The 26982-nt window shown below is 35.9% G+C and overlaps 1 protein-coding gene across 7 annotated transcripts in view; it reads right to left on the reverse strand.

Annotated features, from left to right (window-relative positions):
- The window catches only part of ATAD2B (ATPase family AAA domain containing 2B), a 78191-nt gene that overhangs the window by 3714 nt on the left and 47495 nt on the right, over positions 1 to 26982 (reverse strand). For 4 of the 7 annotated variants that reach the window (XM_062573190.1, XM_062573186.1, XM_062573185.1 and 1 more), the window contains 7 exons: positions 24799 to 24958; positions 20784 to 20906; positions 17383 to 17520; positions 5630 to 6325; positions 2380 to 2507; positions 1376 to 1504; positions 424 to 443 (listed from right to left, as the gene is read on the reverse strand). In XM_062573190.1, coding sequence (XP_062429174.1) covers positions 424 to 443; positions 1376 to 1504; positions 2380 to 2507; positions 5630 to 6325; positions 17383 to 17520; positions 20784 to 20906; positions 24799 to 24958 — 1394 coding nt within the window. The remainder of the gene's footprint in view (positions 1 to 423; positions 444 to 1375; positions 1505 to 2379; positions 2508 to 5629; positions 6326 to 17382; positions 17521 to 20783; positions 20907 to 24798; positions 24959 to 26982) is intronic. The other 3 variants (XM_062573189.1, XM_062573188.1, XM_062573187.1) reach the window with 1 other exon arrangement.

Here is a 26982-nt window from a genome sequence, read left to right on the forward strand (position 1 = left end):
GGTAAAGATCAGTCTTTGTGTATGCATGCTAAATAAATGTCTTTTAAATCTACCTACATTTGGTAAAAGCTTTTAAAATTTTCAAAATATTTTAGATAAGGATGGCCAAGAAATAGAGATAGCCAAGAAACAGGATGAAAATGGTTTGAAAAATATTGTGCAAAATTATTCTGCAAATTTGGAAAATATTATCCCTTACAGAGGCCCTTTCACGTTCTATACTAAATTATTCATTGAGAAAAATATTTAGTTTCCAGTGATCCAACTGGAACTAGCAATTGTTGTTGCTTTTTCAGCAGAGTCAGTTATCAGTTGGATCAGTAAGCTGATCCAAACCACACTACAGCTAGAGCAAAGATGCTGGTGGGAAAGCATGTCCACAGTTATGATCAGCCTAAGCCAGTGATGAAATGACTCACTTACCGCTGACGCAGAGAGGAGGCCTTTGAAATGCAAACACGTTAGAGGTAAATGACGACTGCAATGCAGACAATTGGCTACATCACGTTGTATAAACCTATCTGTCCATCCAAAGACTTTGCCTAGACCAACCAGAGTATACTCACCTATCTAAAGAAAGTATGCATGCTTTTAAGACCTCGTATGAAAGTTACAATCAAGAAACTGTGTGCAGCAGAGCTACATAAACCTTTTTTGCTTAGTTAAGCAATTGCAAGCAGGGGAAAAGCAGAAGTTGTGAGCCAGCTGTGCCTGTAAAGTAGCCTGTTTACCTTAAGTGTTATTCATACCACAAATTTGGGAATTTATGGCTCAGGAATTAAGTTACACACCTTAGAAGAATGGAAAGCTAAAATAATTTTTGACACAGTTTTCATCTACAGTTCTTAAAGACTAAGTACTTACACCCAAAATGAGTAGCATGATGCAAACCAGCAAAGACCAGGAAAGGGGAATACAGATTGATACACTCAGTTACCAGCCATAAAGTCTTTCTGATATCATTTTTTTCTGATTCAATGCAAGATAGCTACAACTAAGTGTATGTCCAATATTGCAGAAGGAAAACAAATTAAAGTGACTCTCAGTCACAATAACATTTTGCAGACACAAGATGTTCACCTGAAAACTCCTGCTTCTGCTCCATTCTCACTTGCCTAGCACATGCTTCTTCATACTGTTGTAACCTTTCCTATTTTCCTCCTTTCTTTTAGGTTAAAATTTTAATCCTTTTCTGAGGAAGGTTGATCAGAAACAACCTTTATGTTTAAAGCCATTACTATACTTTTTTCCCCCCTAATGTTTGTAAGTATCTATCTTAAAGTCTATTTAAAGCTTTTGCCTGCCAATACACCAATAACACCCAGTTTCACAAAATTCAGGTAGAGAATTAAAAAAAAAAAAAATACTACATCACCTCTATAAGTTGTGATTTGTCATAATCTCTACGATGTCTGTAGATGCACTGACTAAGGAGTGAATACAATCTCTCAAGTTGGTCAACAGTCAGGTTGTCACTTTTCTTAACCACCAAGTCAAGCAGTTTCTGTTGAAACAACAACATACAGTAAAGTTAAGTTTTTTTTTTTTTTTTCTGTAATCGCTTTTATTATTCTTTAAGGACAGATCAGAAATGTAATAATCTTTTAAAGCCCTATTTTAGAGATATATGTATGAAATGTTAGCTATCAGTCAGGCCACTGCTTCCACGTTGATCCAAATTAACTCAATGTCTCCTTTTACTTCTCTGCTTACACCCACACATTTTGTCTTGTCTTAGATTTCATGCTAAATAGGAAAGATTTTTTCCTATCGAAATATTTCTGTTGCTTCCAAAGACATTATATGCATTTCCCAGTAAGTTAGATCTAAATTTTATAGTAAGACAAGCTAGTTTCTGCAATAGATTACAGCAAACGTTGTTGTATCTTTGCTCAAATTGAGAGAGAAGGAAAACAAAATTAAATGGCAGGGGGTTCAACCTATGACCCCAAAACATCAAGACAACTTCCAGTTTGCTTTCCAATCCACTAACAGTTCTTTCCAATGAGTACTTGTACATGGGAAGAGAGAAGATGATATTAACTGCTAATTACTAGGCACTCAGCAGTTTCTCAGCAACTGTCATGTCCAATTAACATGTAAGGGTATCTGCACAAACTACAATTAAAACAGTGGACTGCTGTGCCATTACTGTATTTGTAAAGATCATAGTAATGATGAGACAATAAGGATTCAGTAATTTAATTAACTTTTTTTAAATCTAATACACACACACACCCCCAACAAATCATCTCTGAAAGTTACTGCTGTCAAAATAACATTTTGCTATCAAAAATAAAAGAAATTTTGCTTCGTAATAGGAGAAGCACTTTTCATAGGGTCTTAATAGCCGAACGTACTCTTTTTTAGTTCTTTTACCTTTAATCTGTCATGGTCAACAACAACAGAGGGCAAGGGATCCGATGATTCCTCTGGGACCTGCTCCAAACTTGTAGGTTTTGATGGTTCCATAGTGACTTTTCGGGTTTTCTTACTTTTGGATATACCTGTAGTTAGAAAAACAATTATCAGCATGTCAGAAACAACCAGCAAAACCTAAAGTACAATTCAGGGAACAGAACAACCAATCTACGAATTCTTTAAGACTTCTGTTCTGAGTTTATTGACGCTTACAAAGAACTTCCTATATAAGAAAACTATTTCACAAAAACATCTAAAAATACTTTCCCCACACCATTCAGCCAGATGATAAAAATTGAGAACTGATCTTAACAATTCAGTACAGCTTGAATCTGTTCATACCTAACTCAGATTTTGAGACTCATTCTCTCTGAGGCAGTGTCCCTAAAAACCACAGACCTTTTGCTTTCTATTTCCACTTTATTTAAAAAATATTTAAGGTATTTATTAATATATTTATATTCTTATATAATCACTAATCATTACTTTGGTTGTGAAAATTTAAAACAGTGACCAGTCTTCTATCACTGAGACTTTTTTTGATATATAAGAAATGATGCTGAAGACAATTCATTTACATACACTAACAAATGCTTACGTCCACTTTAAATTCAATTCATGTAACTTTCTGTATTTTGAAATCTTTGCACAAATCAAGAGAAAGATACTACTTAAATAGACTCAGGAGCATATAGCCTGACACGGAAGAAAATCCAAACATACAGAGACTGAAAGCTTCTCAGGGACTGCTAGTGAACTACATTAGTATTAAAGGATTTGTACTTATTTTTTTATTAAAGCTTTTACAGCTCTCAGGCAGATTTTCAACTGACCTGTTCTCACTCTATCTCCCCATATTCCCCCACAGCTGAAGTCAGTTGGTCAGTTCACTTATTCCCAACTAAACTCACAGAGTGAGAGAACAAATTTCCATAGTAACTGTACATAACGTACCTTCCTCTACTACTAAAATTCCCAGGTGACACTATGCTATTTTTAAATGCTAAGGAAATGTATGTCCCACCTTTCAACTCTTTTAGTAACTAAACTTCAGATTATTTCTGAAGGGGCTCTGAGACTTGCACAAGCATCTGTGTCTCACGTAGGAATACCAAACTTCTCCACAAGCACACCCTTCACCTGAATGGATCGTATCAAAGTGCAAAGTCCTCATAGTCCCATTTATCTGTAATTTTTCTTCTCTCTGTAAACTCAAATCTCCTCTAGTCCTAGGAAACATTAAAGATGAGACCAGACTTTATCCTTCCCTGTAAGGCACATTATTTCCTGCCTCTCCTTTCAGTTGCCCACAGAAATGAGGATAATTTGGTTCCAAATTTACAGTACGTCTTGAGCAGCCTCCTCCTTTACACTGCACATCCTCACTAAAATAATAATAAAGTGGAAACAACCGTTAACCTAGTCTTTACTAGAAGACCGTCCTCCACAAGCAGAGGAAGCAACAACCTGCCTGTGATCTGCTCTACAGGCACCATTCTCTCGCAGATCATTTCTTTCCTCAAATTTGTAAATGTTGTAGATGCTGATGAAGATTGTATTCTCACGACGCTAATTTAAACGACGGAAATAATTTATTTAATCTTTATAAAATACCCCAAAGTAAGAATTCCGGCTTTTTCCTAGAGAATCCCATTCTAGTTCTCTCCCCCCCCCCCGCCCCCAAAGCCAGGAAGACAAATTTGCTCTTCAGACTAATTTAAATATGGTATTTAAGAAAAAAGTAACTGTATTTACAAGTCCAAAACACCCTTTATTTTGAAGCCTATCATACAACATATCTGTCCCCAAAGGCACTTTAAAGTTTTATTGGGGTGCGGGGGGGGGGGGGGTCACCCATAAAACTAGTTAAGTTTAAAACTGAATTCTAAAACTCCAGTCATAAACTGAAACTGTTTTTCTGTTATATCATTTCTACTTAGCAACATCAAATTACATTGCTTCTAAGGGAAGTCCAGATGCTAAGCTAACTTCCAAAACTGTTTTTCCTAACTGAATCAAAATCATCATCTTTCCTTCCAACGCATCCCCTATCTTCATCACCACAGTAATAAATTCCAGCATCTGTTCTACCAGTGAAACTTCCTGCTTTGGTGACACATTTCTATTTATTTCCACCTCTGTATTAAAGCTGCTGTCCAAACCTGTTATCACCTGATTCCATCTCTACACTTATCCACTGTTTTTCTCTTCCTCAACTTAAAACGCTTTTTTTTTTCCTGTGGATCCCTAATTATTATAATCATGCTCAATGTATTCAAAATTCAACCACTAAATTTAAATATGTAATGGCTGTAACATGTATCATACTCAACCTGTTATTCCTAGGATCTTTCTTCCACTATGCACTTTATCCTTAGGGAAAGTAAGTATGTATACATACAGTCAGCATGTATATGTAATCATGATGTTCTCATAATTCAGATCACTCATTAGAACTCATTTATTTTGCAAATCTTAGTGCTTATTTTTGAAGTAAAGATTTCATTCTTTTACATAATTCTGTAAAGCTAATTAAAAAAGCAATCATGCATAAAGCTTTTACTTTCCTCCCTGAGGAAACTATATCTCTTCCCTTCAAAGGACATGGCCCCTTCTTTTATGCACCACCAGGATTTTCCTTCTCCTTATCTTTTTGCTGCACTGTTAGTATGTTGACTGTAAACTCCAAAGTCAGATACCTACTCCATTAGACAAACAATGGTTTTTGTTATGAGTTAAACTAGATTTTAACAAAACTTTGCAAACTTTTTATAAGGAAGTCTTAAATAAATGCATTCTGTATTTCTAGTTTTTGATCCAACATCATCGATACTTTTGTCATAAATCTCTAGATCAAAATATATATCATACAGATATGTAACTGCACTGATAATTTTAAAACCTTCAATTACTAAGTAATGTTATCTCAATATGTACAGTATTTTCCATAAAGCACACAAAAATGAACAGAGTATTGTATGGTGGTAAACTTATTTGCCTAAGATAACATTAGAGCAAGTCAAGGGTAGAGTGTCATTTTACATATGGGAAATTAAATGTGTAAATATATAAAGATCCAAATAAATAGAATGCAGTTCAAATGGTATTCCCAGATAATATATATTTAATATATAGATATTAAATATACATGTAACTATTTACTTGGGCAACAAAGTAATAACTGGGAAACTGAAAACACAAGCTATACCTTCTTTATCGGGTTCAGCATCTTTAGTCTCAATGTCTGTGCTCTGTAATGTTTTTTCATTATTGCTGCAGTGTGGTACCTCAGCTTTCACTAAATCAGCTCCTTGACTTTCATTGGAAGCTTCTGATTTCTCCTTTGGCTGATCTTCAGATGAAGCTTTTTGCTTGTTACTAGATCCATCACTGTTGTCACAGGGTGAAACAACATCAATTGATTCCATTTTACTGTTGTGACATGCTGGAATAGGTATACCCTCTACGCTGTGCGCAGATGTCTCTCCATTTACACAGTCCCCTTTTGATGTCGAGTCCTTCTTTAATTCCTTTTCAGCATTCACAGTTACACTGTCGGTTATTAATAGCGATTCATTCGAGCTCTCTTCTTCTGTGGATGCAAAATTGTTTTCCTTTCCTGATGTCCCATTGTTAAGCCTCTGCTCTGCATCTATATCCATAATATCACAAGAGGATTCATCATTTGTCATAGAGAGATCTCCTGTTTCCTCCCCATTCTCCTCAATGCAGTCAGTGCTGATCTCTAGCTCTCCATTTTCCAGCAATTTACCATCCTCACCATGATTTTCATCATCAGCAAACTTTGCATCATCTTCATCTTTCTTTAAATTATTGACTTTCCTCTTCTTAATAATTCCTTTGCCCCACTGTGAACGCCGTCTTGATTTTCTCCTTATTCGAACTGAATTACAAGGAAAGACAGACACTTAAGTGCACAGGTACCGCTCAGTAAATAGATATTAGAATATGCTCTAACCTGAGGCAATCAAATGTGTTCACATTTAAAGGAGTAAGTAAAATGCCCACTGATTTCAATGTGAGTATTTAAGTCCAGTGAGTGAACACGCAATTTTGCATAGCACTCCTACTCCAGATTATGGAAACAAGTAAGACTCGCTAGTCTTTCCTACTGAACATACTTCATAACGATCCCTTTATAGATAATACCATTAGAAGAAAACAGCTAAGCAATAATGAAGAACTGAGACAGTCATTCTTACTTTTGCTGCGAAATGTGGAACTTGGTGGCAGTTGTCTTCCCTTTCTATCCCTTTCAGGGATTTGAAATCATCACACAATCAAATAAATGAAAGTGCAATTCATGGAATCATAGAATTATGAGATAATTCAGGTTAGAAGAGACCTCAGAAGGCCTCTAGTGCAACCTCCTGCTCAAAACAGGGTCAGCTATGAAGGCAGACCAACTTGCTTAGGGCTTTTATCTAGTCAGGTCTTGCAAACGTCTATGGATGCGGACTATACAATCTCCATGGGTGTCCTGTACCAATGTATAACTGTCCTAATAGCGAAAAGGACTTTTTTCATTCTACCCTGTCAGAACCTCTCGTTTCAATTTATGTCCATTGTAAACTCACAGACATCTTCAGGGATTAAGCCAGCTACAGAATAACCATCATTTCAATCTCCCACCTGTCCCCACCTGCGTACCAATGTTCACTGCATTGATACAATCCAACTTTAAGAAATGAGCATTTTTGTTTGAAATCTAGACCACTTTAGCAACCGAGCCTATAGCAAGACCTCACAAACATGCATTTCTGCAGTGAATCAATATGAAGTGGAATCACAGCTTCTCAAACTAGCCTCATCACCAATGTTTTCCCCCCGTATTATGCAACTCAACTCAAAGCAGCAAGTGATCCTGTGATCCTTTTTTTCATAGCCTTTGCTCCATTACTTTTTATTTTTTGTTATTTCTTATGCACAGAAAATATGCTTTTTTACAAATCAGATCATCAACTTTTTCAGAAAGGGTAGTGTTTTCACTAATCTATTTGCAGTGACACACAACATGGCACCAATATGAAAGAAGTTTGGAGGCACATTCACAATATAATCTACGAATAATACAGAAGGAAGACCATTCAAATCTGATGCTGTTAGCAATGTCCTTTTCAAGAGAAAAGGAGACACAACTCAGAAGGCTAAGGAAAAGGCTAGGAAAAATGTGAACTTCTACATTCAGATTCAAGCAATGATGCAGAGTGCTCATATTTTTGCAAAGTTAGAGAAACTGCAGCCAAGTGTTTATACTTGAAAGTGATAGATAATACTTAATCACAAATATTTTTCCATTTTGAAATAAACTCCTTTGTTGAGCAACCCCATCACGTTCTCGGCATTTGTAGCTTGCTTTGATTTATGGGGTATTAAGTCCTAAATCTGTGCTTGCCAATCTCACACTGCGTTGCAAAAATCAGTGTTTATTAAGGTGCTTTGAAGATATAAGCAGTATGGAGGTACAGGTGTTGAGAATTAAATCACAGAGCTCAGAGGAGTATGACTGTACTTCAGAATTTCCTGCCAATGTAATGGGAATGCCAAATGTAAGCAGGTAGTTTAACAACCACATTGAGAATAAATTTGCCATTAACCTTTTAGTTTTAAAAGCTATCTAAAGATACAGTCAAATTGCCGTAAAAAATGGCAGTTTCGCTTGGAGTGTATATTTATTGTTACAGATAATCCTTACGGAGAACTGTAAGATTTCAAGGGGAAAAAAAAAATCACTGTCTCCAGCTACTTTGTAGATTTGATAGCGGCTTCTACAGTCAGTTTCACTGTTTTATTGACGATGAGCCACAACCTGTTCCCATAACTTTTCAGGGGCTCATATAATCTTTCCCCACATTCTGCAAGAGATTTTCAGTAACAGAAGCAGCAAATCTGAAACGAAACTGGCAGACGTAAACTTTAACATAGAGAAGTAATTCCCCCATTAGGGAATGGGTTTACTCTCAGGTCAACTCCAAAGATGGATATTGAAAACACAGAAGGGGAATAAAAGCTTTTTAAAGGAAACATTAAATAACATGTCTTGAGTTTTATAAATGAACAGAAAAGTTGAATTCTTAAAGATCTTCTGATTTTGGCTTTTTAGCCTGCCTTTGTGATAAGATGTCATTTATATTGGTGATTTGTACTTAATTATGCCCATTTTACTAGTGCATCCATTTTATCAATCCTGCAAGCTCAACCTGGGATGAGAACATATAGTTTGCCAAAACACTCAGGCATATTCCTAAAATTAAGTATGTGAGAAATCACATTAAAGTAAAATAGAATTAGCCCTATATTACGCACTTCAGTATGTTTCAAGTCTTCCTAAACCACAGCCAGAAAAGCCCAGCTAAACTCTCTCATATGCAGTACTACTACTTTTCTTATTTTAGAAAAATAATCTTAAGTCACAGTATTAAAAAAGGAAAGATGCTTCCAGCCAGTCAGTGAGATTTAGGAAAGAACAACGGCATTTCATTGACAGATACTGCAGAACAGGCCCTTCGAAGACACAGTTGATAGTACCTGTACTGACAAAAGCAATAACCTCGCTACTTTTGGTTTTCACTCACATTTAGCCAACAGAATTTGGTTAATGCTTAACTTAATTTCTTCCCAGACTCTTACCACATGTTCTCCTCATTACCTGAGCCATCCAGGCCTGTAACGCAGATATCAGTATCTTACATATCAACATTTAAAAACACTGACTTTTTTTTTTGCCCACGTGCTTCTAAGAAACAACTTTTTTCAAATAAAAGCCTTCCTTCTTTCATCCCCTTCTATCCCAGCTGCTGAAGTCTTCCCTCCTCAGGCTTTCATAAACTCATCAAAATCTTATTTCAATTCATTTAACACAACTACCAATATTTTCATGACCACAGTGAGATTCTTAATTCTCTCTCCAATATATCTTTGCGTCCATTCACCAGTTTTTTTGCTTTCTTGATCATGTTAAAATCAGACTTTCAGTTCTTAAAGAAAGAAAAGAAAAAGTAGTTAAACGTGATCTAGGCTGTATTATTGCTCTGTGTAAAACAATGTCTTTTGGGATATGAGAAGAAATTCTAGTTCAGATCCTTTGCACCCTTAACACTGTTGCACCAATTTTCTTTTATGCGGAGAGCTAGGCCTCCAGGAAAAGTGGGAAGCTGAGCAAGGAATACAGTATTTTTTAAAAAGATAACACCAGCCTTTATCTCCTGCCTCACTTCCCCCAGTAAAGGTAAGGGGGTAGTAGAAGTAAGAGATGTGTTTAATTCATGAAAGTCTGTACCGGAGTTCATCATCAATGGGAAAAAAAAAAAGAAAAAAGAAGGGTACTACTGAGAGAATCACAGTGACCTGAAGAGGTGTCATATGAGGCAGGAAAGAGCAAGATTTATCTCCAGATCCTGCAAGGCAGTTGAATATGATTCAAATTGTAAAGAAAAGAGGAGCTATCACAAGGTAAAGCTGACATATGACTACAGGGTAAATGTTCATGGATTGCTACTAAAAAATAAACCTAATCAGCAGTCCCTATTTCCTTCACTTTAATGCTGATCTTCTATAAAAACTATAAACTATTAATAACAAAAATCACAATTTACAGTCAATACAATTCATCACACATTAAAATTATTAGTAACAGAATGGAATAGCCATTTAGAGAAGAACTACTAAGAGTTAACTTTGTTAAAAAAAAGAGAGTATATACAATTATAAGTTAATGCTTTAACATCTTTTCAATTTTTCCTTTTAAAACTACTCATCTGAAATCTACCCATTGATACCCAATCTTTCAGCACTATTTTTGCCAGAGGCACTAGAAATACAATTACCATAGGAATCTTGCTTTTCAGAACTGAGTTTCTATAACTCAAACTATTATAATACCAATTATTCACACATGAATACATTCATTTGCCTTCTGAATTGCTACACTTTTCTCTCTATAATCCTCATGTAACCTCTATAGATTTGCCAAGGGGATCCCCACTTCAGTTCAGTTTGCTTTTTGTAAATCCTTACCCCAGTTCATACAGATTTTTTTTTTTTTTTTTTTTGAACAAATACTTATTTGGCTAAATGAATCACACACAACATTTTACTTGGGTTCACATGAAGCTGATACAAAAAATAACCCTCTATCATTCATTTATTTATGCTAAGCTGCACAGTTGATGCAGACAGAATTTTAAAAGTACAATGTAATACAACGTAATCAATCACCGAAGATAAATTTACCCTCAATTTCCATAAGCAAGAAGCGAGGTTTCCCAATTCTTCCACTTCTGTCTTGAAGCACTTCAGGAGTCTGCTGAGAGATCACTAAACTTAAGGCACACAGCATGAACTCTGGAGGTGGCCTCTCATGATTAAAAAGGAAATTAGGTATGTACTTCAGAAGGACCAGTCCTCTAGGAACAAGTTAAGTAAAACGAAACATGTAGCAGACTTTCAGAAATTCTAAATTCTTACCCATAAGTTGCTCTTTAAGATTTTCAAGACAGACACACCAATTAATGGCAACATCTTCTGGTGAAACAAGTACTATGAAAATCCAGTATTACGAGGTACACTAACATCCATGTGTGAACTTTGGTACTCAGCTTTAGTTAAGTACCTCTGAGAAAGGTCCTAGTAAATGTTCTAAGATGGAGATACTGGTAATTAAACAGGCTTATTATAACTATACTCTTTTTCTTGAATTAGACAACATTTATAGTGGAACTCAGAACTACTCCCTCTATATTGTAATGGAATAAGAACAAATATTCCTTCTCATAATTTGAATGACAGGAATTCAAGAAGGTGCAGAATGATGCATGGATTCAATCCACCTAGCAAGCACTCTACATGCAAATAAGCTCTCTATCATTTAGGGATGCACAGCAATCCTTTTCAGAGCAGTGCATGGAAGCTTACAGTTCTTGGATACTAAGGAACAGTTAAAGACAAACCAAAATGAAAAATAACTTTCACATTCCCGAAATATTTCTGCAAGTCCTGAAAGAAACTATCACACTTCTGTTTAATATGGTCTCGGGAAAATGTAAGCGCAACTGAGCACTGCAGCAAGTTGTCCAGAGAAGTCATGAGTTTCAATCTTTGGAGATATTCAAAATTCAAGTGGACACAGTCCTGGGCAACTTGCTCTAGGTGACCCTGCTTGAGTAAAGGGATTGGACTAGATAATCTCCAGAGGTCCTTTCCAACCTCAACTGCTATGCTATTCTGTGAAAACAGACCTCAAAAAATGGGTGAATGGTAGAGAAGCTTCAGAGTCGAGGTAGACACTGTTACAGTCACCCAAATCCAGTAATATAGTGACAGAACTGCAGACTCCACAGAAATAAAATTAACAGTTGGAAAAGTGAGCAAACGTAATTAGAAGACTCAAAGACTGTATATCATTAACAAGCAAGTCTGCTCCTTTAATGTGGATGAACTCTAATGAGGAGATGTAGCAGTGGAATCAGATCTGTTTCTCTTTTGAAATTTCTGTAGTTTCACTACTATATTATATTGAGTGTAGTACAGTATTAGTGAAGTCTAACCAGTTCTCTTTATGCTGCAGAAAAGCAGACCCTTACATGCCTCAGCATTGCTTAAAAGACCATTAGAGAATGTAAATCCTCTGCCATTAAAGGACAAAATTCACATTCATCAAACAGCAGCTTCTCTGTTGTTACCTGTATTTCATAAAGAATTCCTGAGGATTAAAACCCAAATAATCTTCTCTTTGCAACTAAGATCACCATGGATCTAGATTTTGTGCCTGCCATATCAAGAACCACTTGAAGCAATGCACACTTTTCAGGGTTTTCTTCCATGATCAAAACCCTAAACTTCTTTCTGATGTCTTGCATGGAAAGTAACTCAAAGCCTTGAGAAAGCACTTATTAAGAGTAATTTGCTCTCTCTTACACTGGATCTGGAATATATATACCTGCTACAGTAATTTAGCTGCTTCCAGTAGCTCCACTTTTCTTACCAATGGACACTGAAAGTCCCATTGGTATTCCACTTGAAAGTCTCTGGAGTTTTAAGTTACAAAGTCCCAAACTGCAGCCAGAGATACGAAGCAAGAAAGAACAGAGCACAGTTCCACAATGGCTTTAAAAGCAAAATGAGGTGTCAGCTTCCACTAACAAAGTCATTTCACCCTCCAAAGCTGGCTCCAGCATTTCCACTACCTCATTTGTACTAGCTCTACTGTTCCTATGGTAAGCGTGATAAAGGAACTAAATTGTCTGAAACTTTATAATTTTTTCCTAGGTTAGTTTTCAACATGTTCAGTTCCCTAACTGAGCTTCCTAACTCATGAATGATAGCACTGACATAAGGGAGATGCTAGAAACATGCAACTAGTGAGAAGGGAAGACAGTACCTTCAGTAGCAACCTGCAGTTTGATCTGTTTAAAGTGACTGTGGAACTAACCTCTAAAGGGCATGCCATTTCTTTCACATAAATGTAAGGAATGAGAATACTCAAGGCACATACTCGACCAATATATATAAAAAAAGCAACATTTTAAGGTATATGCTTAGGGTATGTGCTCATGAACAGCAGAACATAGACAAACGCTCAAAGAACCTGAGCACTTCTACTTAATATGGAGTAGTCAAGTTCTGTAAGAGGCAGACGAAGTATGCTCTCCAAAAAGAAAACTAGCTGCAAGACCCCAAATATTTCCTCCTCTATCATCCCCTGTAATACTCTCCATGTCCAGTGTTTCTCAGGAATCTCCCCAGCATCTTCTGCTCCTCCATACCCCAACTCCCCAAAATGAGCAGGATGCAAGATACGCTACATCTACTTCTGCGGGAACGCTGCCCAACCATGATGCTGCTGCAGCTGTCCAGCTAACAAAGCTGTACAGAATAGGTAACTAACATTTTCAATTTACAGCCTTCTCCTCTAGTAGAAGCATAGATTTATCCAGCCACCACTTCTCACAAAACCTGCAGGAATTTAATCCGAGACCTTGGCCCTTGTCAAATTTGCCGGAATCTGGCTAAACGATTCAGAAGTTATTACGGAAGCAGAGCGCTAGATGGACAACATACATATTATTTTCGTAGGAAACCAAACTAAAAGTATAATTTCCATGAAACTATCAGTGTAATTATGACAGCTGAGTACATGACAAGACAGTCGCACAGGAAAACTAAAAAAATGAAGCAAAATAAAACAATCAGATTAGCATCACTGGTGTAGACCACTGTCTGTCCACTTCTACAGATCTGCTCATTTTCCCACTGCTGAGTAGCTTTGTGCATAACAACTGTTAGAGCTGTTTACATCTTTGGTGCATCCAGTGTGTTCTTAAGGATCACTGAATGGCAACTTCTCTGCTCTAAGAAAGTCATAAACAAACACAAGCTTTTCTTGCCACTTCACATGTTGAGGATAGAGTCCCACTTTACATTAATTAAACTGACATTGAATGGAGTTTTACAACATTCTTTTCTACCACAGATTGAAAGGTTTGGGGCTGCTACATTGGTCTCTATGTCAGGAAGGCCAAAAAACAAAACAAAACAAAGAAAATACACAGCTGAAAACTGAAGTGAAGAAATGGGCAAAAATTACAAGAAAATCAACTTCTACTGCAGACGCTGCAGAATCTTTATACCAATTCTTTAAACAATTAAAGCAAACATTGCCACAGTTTTCAAATGGGAATAAGGAGTAAGATCATCTAAACGCCCTGAAAATTGTTTTTTATTGCATCACTTCTTTTCCACTTCCTTAAGTTAAAATATGCAGCACTTAATGGTAAAAAAAAAAAAAAAAAAAAAAAAAATATATATAGACCTTAACAAAAGAACTAAAAATGATTTTCTAAGAAGTCTCTCTTTTTACCATATTTATTATAAAAGTAGTCATAATACTTTCAGGAAAACCTCCTTACTAAGCTAGGCTGAACAAACTTGGATTACAGAGATAGAAGGGGAATGAATTATGTGAGGATATAAAATAGAGTGTATATATATATATATATAAAAAAAGGCATAGATCATGTCAATTGTAGGGTTCAGCAGAGCAAAGAGATACTCAATTAATTCAAGGGGCAGCATGGTTAGCAGTTATCAAAGACTTCTCTGCCACTAAGTATCTCTGGCTCCAGAAGTTTGATGGGATTCCAAAGAAGAACTAGGTGCTAAGGATTTACAAGAACATCCACAGATTCACTAAATGGGGTTTTATAGAAGAATTATAGAGACTATAGGTTTAAAACAACTGTTAACCAAGCAAGCTATACTTTGTCAGATTTTTTTTTTAACTTCCTTTTAAAGTATGTGGTTGAAACCAGTGTCAGAAACCAGAAATCAGAATGGTCGAACTGCTCTCATCACGGATGTCAACGTGTATGCTACCAAGAAAGAAATAATTGAGAAATGAAGAATATAGTTGTCTGAGCTCTGAGTAAAGACATCCCTGAATTCCACAAAAACATTTTCAATGTTTTTTATCAAGTTGCAACACTTGTTTCCAGCTCAGGTGTGTTGTTAATCTGAGTCGAATACCTCTTTTGGAGAGGAGGAGGAGAAAAGAAAAATGTAGCAAATGTAGGATCCCAAGACATGAGCAGCTGCCAGTACTTTAATGTTAGTGTCTAGGTGACTAATAAAAGGCCAGTATCCAAAGTCCAGGATAATCAGTACAGAACTAGGTCCTAAATGCAGAAAGTGTTAACATAATAATAATAAAAAAAGGTTTCTGGTCTACCATGTCCTTTGATAAGACATTCATTGCAGTTATCTGCATGCCCTAAGTACAGTGATCACTGACATCACTAAATCAGAGGTCAAAGAAGAGAGAGGAGGCCAAACAGATGACAAAAATCAAGCAAAAAGATTCTGAGAAACAGCTCCAAAAGGTCTTTTTTTTCTTTTTAAAAATGTTTTGGAAACAAACGCAAAACAAAACCTCCTTTTCATTCTAAAGTAGAAATATGTATTTTCCTACGACAGCTAAGATTGCCATTTAGCTAAAGATACAGAAGAGCACAACAAACAGTGTTTATTTGGGAACGAGGTTTGCAGCCGCAGTTTTTGTTTTCTTGTTTGATCTCCCTGCAATACTTTGTTTAGAAACCATTAATGACTTCAATTATTGTGAAAAGTCAGCAGTGTGTTTACTTTGGTTTTCATAAAATTTATTTAATCTAAAACTTAGATTTTTTTAATACTTCACATAACACAAAATATTTGAACTTTTTTTTGCTCCAAATGCCATATTCACATGTGACAGCTATCACATTTATCATTTCACATAAAAGAAATCTTTTCTGTGAAGAAAACATACAATCTGTAGTCTATCACTACAATGCATTATTGCTGAATACTGCAAAACAAAGATAAGAACAGAAAAGCAAATCTTCCCCATACAGTTTATTCATATGCGGCATTTCAGGAACTAACTGCAAGATAAGAAATATTATGCTACATACTCCATCTACTGGCAAGACACAGGAGTAGAACAAAGTTTTACTATATAGCATCATAATAGCTAGGGATACTAAATGCTTTACATGCTGAACTGTATCTACCACTTAGCAGTGACTAATTTATCAGGTAAAGAAAACTGCACATTGCTAGTAATTTCCTTTTTCACACACACACACACACACCCACACCAAGACGGAGTCAGACTCTTCTCAGTGGTGCCCAGTGGCAGGACAGGAGGCAATGTGCACCAACTGAAATGCAAGAAATTCAATTCAACACAAGAAAGAACTTTTTTCTACTGTCAGGATGGTTGAACGCTAGAACAGGTTGCCCAGAGAGGTTGTGGAGTTTCCGTCCTTGGAAATATTCAAAATCCAAGTGGACACAGTCCTGAGCAACATGCTCAGTCATCATCTGCAGTCCACGGTGTCTCTAGGAAGATGCCTGACAATTTCCTTTAGGGTTCTCAAATAAGTGTTTCATCTGAATTGCCTTTTTTGCAGCTATTCACTAAAATATTGTAAGTGAAGGTGCTGAAAAATAATTTAATCAGGATTTAATCAGGATTTTATTTCATGTTGGTGTAATTTCTTGTGTTTACAGGATTATAAAACTTGGCTTTTTCCTGAGTTGCCTTAGCATTTTCACCACCAATAACAGTATTTTCCTGACTAAATTTTCCCATTAAGCAGCCATCTAATTCTATTTTGGTACAAATAACAGAGCCCACACTTTCAGCTGGATGCCTCAGATACGCTTTCTCTTATGAAGTCTTTGTTCTGGTTTGCTTTTAACAGAATTTACTGCAGTATATTTAACTCTCTAATCAGCTCACTTCTTGAGAATAACTAACAGCATTAGTTATTCTGACTACCTAAACCACAGTTAGATGATCATACACATGGCCACCCCTCACAGTTCCAGAGGTTCTGATTGATTAATGGGGTTAACCTAGTAGGCTACATCAAAAACACCTAACACTCTTCAGTAATGAATACTGACTATTCAAAATAAGGTCCCATGAAGAAAAATACAGTTCAATTTGTAATCTGTTTAAGTTTTAGCATAATACCATACATCTTGCACATAGGAAGGAAATACCTAGTGTGAGAGTATATAATACAGCATCTAGCTATGTATCTGTGAATATACACAGAGAGAACAAAAAAACGTGCACTTAACACACAGATAAACATGATCTTCCCCTTGGACCAGAGTTGTTTCACATTGAAAACAGCCCTTCCTCAAAGAAAAAGTAATACTTGTATGTTACATTAAAAAAACAGTTTCAAATCCTGCTTCTTCAAAACTACTTGGGCAGAGATTTAATGTAGTTGGAGAAAGGGTACGCCTCGAGTTTCATGCCTAAAATTACACCTGCAAAGAATCATGAACCAAAATGGATATTCCAAATAAACATTACTACAAACACATAGTAAATGTTTGTCACTGGAGATGCCTCTATTTATGCACAGTATCACCCAAAGTACTCACATGCACATTTATTTGCAGAGTTGGGCCAGACCGCCACCGTGGGTTTTTGTTTGTTCCGAAACGCCTCTTCGACTCTAGCTTCTGTTTTCCGTACAGTGGAACCATGAGGATTTATTTGTTCTGCTGGTACTGATAAGCCTGCATACAGAAGATAACCATACCTATTTAAATAAACCAAGCTGCATAAACCTACTGAATTTAAAAATAAACTTAGAATACTGTGATACAGTAAGAATATATCAATTAGTATTTTGTTAGACATCTGAAACAAAGATTAGAATCAAGAATATTTGTTTTCTACTAACAAAGTAACTTGCTGGTAGCATGATCTCAAAACTGTTGGTTCTGGCATTTTATAAAAAAAAAAAAAAAATACTGTCTCCCATATTTGGTCCCCAAACATTGTATTCTTCTATCCATATTTCCCCTATATAGCAGTTTTCCCCAATTTTCAATGGATAATATAAAATAATTGTTGATTCATAATGCCTGTATGACATATGAAAAAGAGTATCTGAATAAAAATGTACAGTTATCATACTTTGTTACTGTAAAATGGATCCATTTCAGAGTCAATATGAGCACTCTGACACAGAAAATGTGATTCTGCTTTTATCAAAAAGTTAGATTTGTGTTCTGTAATGTAAGTTCATCTCATAGCTTCTACTATTGTATCAGCTTTTTAATTAAATTCCAACAATGCAAATTTTCATATTGGTTAGGCAAAAAGATACAAATGCATCTCCGAAGTATCACATTGATAAACTAGATTTGCTATCTGTCCACTATTGCAGTCTCCTAACTGTCATACCATGTCTCCAGTAGTAGCCAGACTCAAGTGATCAAGAACTGACAAGAACCTCTAAAACGATGGATGCAGAAATTTAAAGATTCATAAAGGAACTTTCACCTAACAGCTAATAGAAAAAAAAAATGCACAAGCCTTGCAAACCATATGTTTGTAGATATTTTTACAAATATTTTAAATTACATATTTAACTTATATTTCACTACTCAAATACTTCTATCCAAGACTTGTATTTTGTTGTCTGCTGGTTTCAGCTACAAAAAAGGGTGAATTCCAGTAACATAGTATACAATTTTAATTTACCAGCTTAGAATTTGTTATTGTTAGATTTCCTTTTGATCAACACCACCAGTTCATTCCTGTAATGAAAGAGCAAAAATCATATTCCAACTTCTTGGTTTTTATTTTTTTTACAGTTTATTATTCTGTTACGCTGTACTACCTTTTTTGAGGTTGGTCACCAGTTTCAGAGTTAATAAAAAAAGTCAGATCTGATGAAGCTGAAGAAAAGGTTCATTTATTCAACAGACATATCTGTTTTGTAGTTGAGGAAAAAGAAAGCAACGTAGAAAATCATCTTCCATTTCAACGCTATGTAAGATTGTCGAAGTACTACCTTCTTGATGTTGTAAATCATAATCCTTGACACAGCTCCTACTCGAGGGACAGGGCATTCTCTTGCGCTTGCCTTGCGGCATGAATTTTCCTTAGACTCCAAGAGCAGGATGCACTACTCCTAATTCATGATCTGGTAATCTAACACAGCTTTTTCCACATTTTTTTTTCCTCTCCTTGCTAACCCAGCAGGTGATCTAGGCCTCTATGCTCGACAAGAGCTCATCTGTTCGTGAAACCACCAGAATGCGGTCCAAAACCACAAGCATCTTTGGAACATAACTACCTGTGACACTTGAGTTTCCACACCAATGCCTGCAATGCACTTTGAGCCACCAGTACGTTACTCATTCACTATCATCATGAGCTGCTGTTGGTCACAAACAAGACTACAAGGTCCACTAGCCAGCATCTGAAACCAGTAGTAGCCTCTCTGAAGGAACAAGCTCATAGCATGACACCATCAGCCTTATGTACAAGCTCCGAAAACCCAGCTCTTGTACCAGAGTCAGGAGGCATTGCCCTTCAAAATACGTATTATTCGGTCACTGTCAGAAAAGAAAGAGTGGCATGCCAGGTACATCCTGGGAGACTTGCAAGGAGGGACTACAAACTATATACTACCCCTCTGTAACAAAGGGCTCTTACACACAGCTACCTTGCTCTTACACCTTGGAAGCAATAACCTTTAGCAGTCATGGGGGACTCACAGAGGAGACTTAACTGAGCATACCTCTCAGCATGACACTAGGCCAAAATTGTGAACATTCTTGTATTTCTAACAGAAAAGCACAGAAGAGAAATGAAGACATTGTATTACTGCTTCTTTACATCCACAGTGAATTACAGTTGGTTCTCTTATCTACAATTTAGACATATATTAGAAGCTTGTACAGAATTAGACCAAAAAATGCACGACAATAGGAAAATAAAAGGAATTGTATCTGTTTAAACCTATAAAAAGAGAAAGTCTATAGACGCTTGCATAGTTAAAAGATAATTAGTAATAAAAGGTCTTCAATCTACTGACAAAAATATTTCAAGAACCAACAGTTAAAATTTAAGACCAGTCAAATTCTACCTAGAAATAAAGCACAGATTTTTACCAAAGTAGGAAAGAAAAAATTACCAAAGGCTAAGCTGGAATTACAGAAATTTGAAAGTCTTAAATCAACACGAAATTTTGTTCTAATGTTATAGTTCAATGTTTTTCAATATTTTTCAATTTTGAGAACTTGAAAAATTTTCCACGTAACATCTTTCATGGAAAGCCTACTGGCAGCATGCTTTGGTTTTTGGTTACCTTTTAGGGACACCTTAGAAGTTGTCCACAGACTTGGAGGTCTATGGACTACAAGCTGAAAACAACTGCAGTAACTAAAACAAAAATTAAGTAACTGATTTTCTCCAGTGGAGGGGACCACACTTTCTGATCTCAGACTACTAGACCTCACTGTCAACCTCATACTCCTCTCAATGTGAATTTAATAGACTCTTCTTGATCCAAAAAGCAAACAGATTATTACCACAAATATACTTGCACACTTGCCAGGGTGAACTGAAAATCCACCATTTCAAATGCCATTCTCCCTATTTATAATTGCTATTCCATTGCATTACACTGCATTTTTAAAATACACTTCTGGCTTCACCACCTCTTCAACTTGTGGTCAGGTGTTACAGCATTCCAAACATTTATCCATTCACTACGTTCAATAGCATTTTTTGTACCAATAAACAAAGCAAGCATTGTAAAGAATGTTGCTTATCAGACCAATTCATATAATTGGAAAAGGTACACAAACGTCAAGCTTACTTATCCTTTAACACATATTCCCACCTGTGTCTGACGCTCATGTCATTTTTCATTTTAAATTTTTGTATGGGCATTCGTAAATTCTGTTTTTATCCCACACACTCACTTACCATAATTCCTTAACTTGGTACTTTACATTATGATAAACAATGTTTAACATACCTCTTTTTCTTCTCGCTTCCTTTATTTCTTCACACATTTTATTAAATTCTGGATCCAGTTCAGCAGCAATTATAGCATGAGCAGTGTCCTTCAAAGTACAAGCTCTATGTCTAATTATTTTATCTAGAAAACAAGAAAATATATTTGACAGTTTTATCACATTTATGTAAATATGTTATCATTTATACGTAGTCTTGTACTGTATATTACAACACTGATATGCATGGAAGCAACTAGAAAAATCTATAAATGTATGAAAATAGAGATGGATCAATACCACAGCATGCTCAATAATCACAACCCAGCTTTTTAAGAGATAAAGTAGTTTTCTGAAGTACAAATTGTCACTTTAATCAATGGTGGCATTTCTAAATAAATGGGAACAGTGAATGAAGAATATACTCAAATCAACTTTCAATTCTTAGGAACTTACTAGAATGCTAGAAGCATTTCTAGCCCCATTCCACAGGCAGAGCTATACAGTATTATGAAGTACAGTGCAGATAGTGTCAAGTAATATCAGACTTATCCGAGAATTAATTTACAACTCAGGTTAGGAACATTCATACAATTACACTCTTAGTAAAATCATACTGGAGACAGCCTCTGAATCTGAAAGGTAGACCTGGCTTACCTCCCTCACCTATGTGTATTTTTTTTCTTTTTTAATCCTCAATTATGATTACTTTTTATTTAACAAATATGCTAGCAGATTCAAAATTGTGCTCAAATAGATTATTTTATTGCTGATATTTAGCAACTGTTTCAGAGTTTAATCTGTTGAGATAAACTGCCAAGAAATAAATCTCGATGTTTTTTGTATTTTCTTCTGTATCTGGGGAACAGGACAAAAAACATTGCTCACACTGGAAACCAAGTATGATACATTAGAAAACATATTTTCAGAGAAGACTAATTCCCATGTCTTCTAAACACACAAAAGAAATTCTTCCACTGCTTATTAATTATTTGAAGTTTGAAAAGTAATTGCAGCTTAATAGGTAACCCCATATATGGAGAGAACTGACATCTATAACATTGCTTTTCAATCAAACTTACAATACTCATTGTTTGCTTATAGTAGAAACATACTTAACTTGTCAATTTATCCATACTGATTTACTTTTTACAGTTCATGCAGATTCTTCAACAGTAAACATCAACACTGATGTCTACAATATATTAAGCAATTAGATTTAATCTGTTTTAATAGTCACTGAAAAAAAATACCACCAGTGAACACTTACTAAACAAGGTTTATAAATCTAGAAAGAGCAAATTTAATGGCTGCAAAATCAACTGAGTCAAAAAGAATACTCAGCATCGAGCTCAGGCGAGCCCCAACTACTTTTCTGCAGGGAAATCTACCTCTGCTTAATTAAATGGTTAACTGGAAACTAGAAATTTTTACCTGTATGTACTTGTGAACCTTTTTGTCTTATGCTGCCCAGAATGTCCACAAAAATGTACCTGCATTCTTTGTGCAATATTAGACTTTTTAGTTAGTTAAGTTAGTCAACTAAAAAAGCTTAACAGAGTCTCCTTTAAAAAGTTCTATTTACTGAGAAGGAGCTATAAAAGCTCTTAGGAGGACAAGGAATTTTAAGTTTCTGATCTTGTTTAGCAGCTTATTGTTGAAATAACCCTGCCCAAAACCTGCTTCACTTCCCCAACTTTTATCAATTAATAGCATATGCATATGTATTCTGGCAGTGACAATAGTGGTGGCTTATTTGTTTGGTTTTAATCAAAACAAGCATGCTGGGAAAAACTTCTAGATACAGTTATATAGTCCTATAGATATATTTGCTGTGCTATTCCCCTCCAACATAGATAGTTATGTTATACTGTCCTACTATACCAGAATTATCAGCATGAATGTACTCATGCTGTCTGAAGTTACTATACCACCAACTATACTGGTGTATATAGTATACTACATGTATATATAGGTATAGAGGTGGTTTCCCAAGTTTAGACTAGCCCACTTTACCAAAGCAAGTATTTTGGACAGTGTCCAGAAAGGGTAAAGTGAGGCAGATCTTTTGAAGAGGGTATCTGTCTGAATTACTGACTTCTTCGTATCCTGTGAGGGGTAAGACTCTCCCATAGAAAATGCTTCAAAGAGGCAAACACTACTGTGCCTAGGGCGCAATGGTTATGTCTCCCTGCTTCCAGAATATTTCCCAGTCAGAGAATGGAGGGAATGAAAAAAAAAAGTATCTTTTTATAATCCTTGTCTGAAATTTTATAAGAGTACTAGGAAAACAAAGAAGTCGGTTTTGAACATCCATACTACATTTAAAAACAACTACTCTGCTACTCCAATTGCCTTTCCAAACTGAAGCATATGCCAGACCGAGGCCTGAAGCAGAGGCAACCACACGTGCCTAGCTTGAAAGAACGTGAACATTCGCAGGTCACTATTCAAACAGTTAACGCATGGAAACACAAGCAGTGCTCACTCACAACACAAGCTACGTGCTGTTTCAGCAGAGTACTCTGTACAAGAATTTCTGGTTCCCTAAATATATTTCCTAGGACTTTTCCTCTTTGGACAAGTTCAAGGAACAGTTCTACCTCTAAACATTCCCCAAGCTGTCTTTGCTATGTTACGTGTCTGCCACACTGAACCTGCAATTCCTGTAGTTCACGGTCCTGTGTAGATCGGACCTCAGAAGTTCACAGTCACACAACACCTGCTCTACAACTGCAAGGATCTCTTCAGACTACATTTCCTAGAATTAAATAATGAAACCCACAGATCTAAGTGGCCTAAAAATGAGAACGGAGCTTGTATTTTACTTCCAATCTTTCACATGGGCCATGATTTTGAAAGTAACCATCCCAAAGGATCACTGCTCTTAAAAATTAGAGTTTAAAAGAACAGGAGGAAAGGAGAACAGGAAGGAAGAAAAAAACAAAAACAAAAATCTAAAACCTGGAAGTCTGGGTTAGAGAAAGAATGATACAAAGTACTCCTCTAATCTGAAACCAGACGTCTGTTAGCACATTAAGAAGTAAGGCCCAGCAACAGAACCACCTCACCTCACTTTCATCAGTGGCAAATTCCAGAGCCTTCGATTTGATCAGACTGGAATATATCTACTCCATGTAAGAGACACTTGCAAATGCCTCACAAAATCAAAGTATTGATAAGTGAGGGGGGAAAAAAGAAAGAAAAACAGCCAATAATTTCATCGTTCCAACAAATTTAATGCAAAAACTTCTTAACACATTGGACTACACCTGCAAATGAGCCCAGATTTCTAAGTATTACATATATTAAATATAACTTCACAAAAAAGGCATGACTGTTGCATTTTAAATGTTTTATTGATGATGCTGTAAACTGCCAACTGAAACCACCTTCTTTTGGCAACATCCACCTCCCCAGTACACTACAGTGGGGAGTTAGCAGCAAGTACTGCTCTAAAAAGATGTTCTTCTCTTTTCTTTGGGTGTGAACAACTTTTATATGCATTTTGGTCTGCTTTATTTATTTAAACTGAAAACATGTCATCATACTCTATCAACACAATACCTCCTAGTTGACTGCAATAGACCTCCTTGCTTGGTGATTTATCTTTTTTTATTTTGATCCCAAACACATAGTTCTTACTTTATGTGGATGAATTTCATGCTCTAAGCCAATGTGCAAATAAAAGTATAGCACTGCCACACTGTGTGCAGGATTTTCTACTGAACTTTCCCAAAATACGATTTTGTGTGTGTGTGTGTACCGAAATTTTATTTACTGGGAAGGAGCTACCAAATTTCAAAGAGTTACAAAACCCAATTCATGAGAAAACAACCTTATGTGCTCTAGTTCTCCTGTTCTTATGATGTCCCACAAACTTCAGAATATTTAAGCATAGACTCTTAGGAAATTCACTCGCTTATTCCATGTATTGTACAGCACGCAGTTCATTTAGATGCCTGAACAGTAACGGAATATGTGATTACGTAGCAGGCTTTCGAAGTTTAGGCAGGCCAAAATTAAGTAGGTCCTTACCTCCAGGATCTTTGTCTGGATTGTACTCCAATGCATTGCTGCAGATCAGATCAATATCTGTTAGGAAGTCCTTGGCAGTTAAATAGTTGTGTTTATCAATTTTGGTTATTACTGTTGATAGGTCCATTGGCTCTTTGATAACTTCAAGGTAATCTGAAACCTAAAATCAAATAGCATATAGAAATGACACAGGACCATAAACATTTCATTTAAACATTGTCAATTTCACTTCTTTATACTCGCATTTATGCCATGTGCTTAGCTCTAATGTATTACCTAAACATGTTAATTGCTAAATAAACTGATGCTGAAAATGGAATAGTTCTATCAGACTAAACAAAATACAGGGCTTCTGAAGTTATCATTTCTTCAGTAACTCTCCAATTTATCTTTCAAAATGAAGTTAATAGTATTTTTGAGGCAAAGCACCTTCATCATCATATATTTATACTATCATTTATAAAAATATATGTATAGTGTTTTAACATTACCTCGAGCCAGAAATGAAAAACAACGAACCTAACCTAAAACCCAAGAAAAACTAAGGAAGCTATATTTTGTTAACTTTGTAAGTAATTTTCTCCTAAAATTGAATAGTCAAATTATCAACTTCTAAATATCTTCTGGAGAGTAATTCCTATTATCACTTGTACAATAACCAAGACAAGTATTACTGATTGAAGACATAACACTGAGTTTACAGAAAGGCAGTCTAAAGAAAAAGTCTTCTGTTAAGAGTTCACAGCTTACTCTGAGCTTAACTCCTAAGTGGAGACTTAGCATCCACCAGTGTACACTAAAAAGTACTTAACAAAATTAATCACATCATATGGAACTCAAGCTTGACAGTCTATGCACCAGCACAGCTGCTGTAATAAAAATTCACCAAAATACCTATGAATTTATTATGTTTTTCAAGAAAAAATATAAACCTATGCTTGATTTTTTTGGTATGATTAAGATCACAATCAATTAAAATACTGGCAGCTTCAGAAACAGAATTGCTTTTTCTATTCTGAAATTGCCCACAAATAATGGTGGCTGCCAAAATACTAGAGAGTAATTTGGATAGTGAATACATACTCTGATCAAGCCATAATGATGCCATACAATTTTTATTTTTTATATATAAAGTATCTGTAAATACTCAAACAAAAAAATATTACCACAAACTAATATTTTACTTCAGTGGACAACAGCAGTGTCTAGTTCCTTAAACACACAGTGAATTTTATGATGAAAAATTATAACGCCCAAAATTCTCGTTTTGTCTCCCCTGTGGAAACATACATTCACAAATGAAATTATATACTTCTGAAAGATTATGATAATTTTTTCAGGGGTCTGAAAGCCAACCTATGGGCTTTCCAAACACACACCCCTGCCTTTTCACATCAGAAAGGATTCTCACTGGAAACAGTAAACATTGCTGCTGAATTAGTCAGAAAAATCCTTGACTTTTCACATAGCAGTATTCTCTCTGCAACGCAAGGAGGAGTAAAACAAACTTAACATATTTTCTCAGAAAGCCAAGCAAACAGACTTCTTGTACAAAAGGAGAGGACAGTCCTCTGCTTAATGCACCAAGTGGGACTAAGAAGATTACATTTACTTTCCAGTGTTGTCACATATTGGCGGAATTTTTGGCAAGCCTTTCAAGCTCAACTCCATATGTCAATTCCCCATCTACAAAACAGGGATGGTAATTAATTCTTTCTTTACATGCTCTTAGTCAAGTCTGTTTAGACTGCGAGTTCTCTGGGGGAAGAAACTGTCTCTATGAGCACGAAAAGTTTCCTACAGCAACGGACCTCCCAAGCAGTTCCATAATAAAAATTAAACAGTTGCTCCTCTGACCATACTTACATTATAAGCTGCCATATTAAAGACCATTTGTCAGTCTTTCAGAAACAGCCAGCCAGACTACTACCAAAACCTTAACTGAATGGGACCACAAATACGTACTTGTTTAGTCCCACAAGAAATTTACACTACAAATCTGCTTTTCATAATGCTGTACTTTAAGTGTCCCACATTTGTTTCTTCCCATCTTTCAAAAAAGTTGTTTCTGTTCAGAAGCAACAACTGTTTTCCTAATTAGTGCAAAGTTTGCAGCATTTGATCTCCAACTCAGGTTGGACCCTGTTCTTCTCATATACCATCACCTAAATAGACTTGCAGATC

The sequence above is a fragment of the Rhea pennata genome, chromosome 3 (genome assembly GCF_028389875.1).
Source record: "Rhea pennata isolate bPtePen1 chromosome 3, bPtePen1.pri, whole genome shotgun sequence".
In the NCBI taxonomy this organism is placed as follows: Eukaryota; Metazoa; Chordata; class Aves; order Rheiformes; family Rheidae; genus Rhea; species Rhea pennata.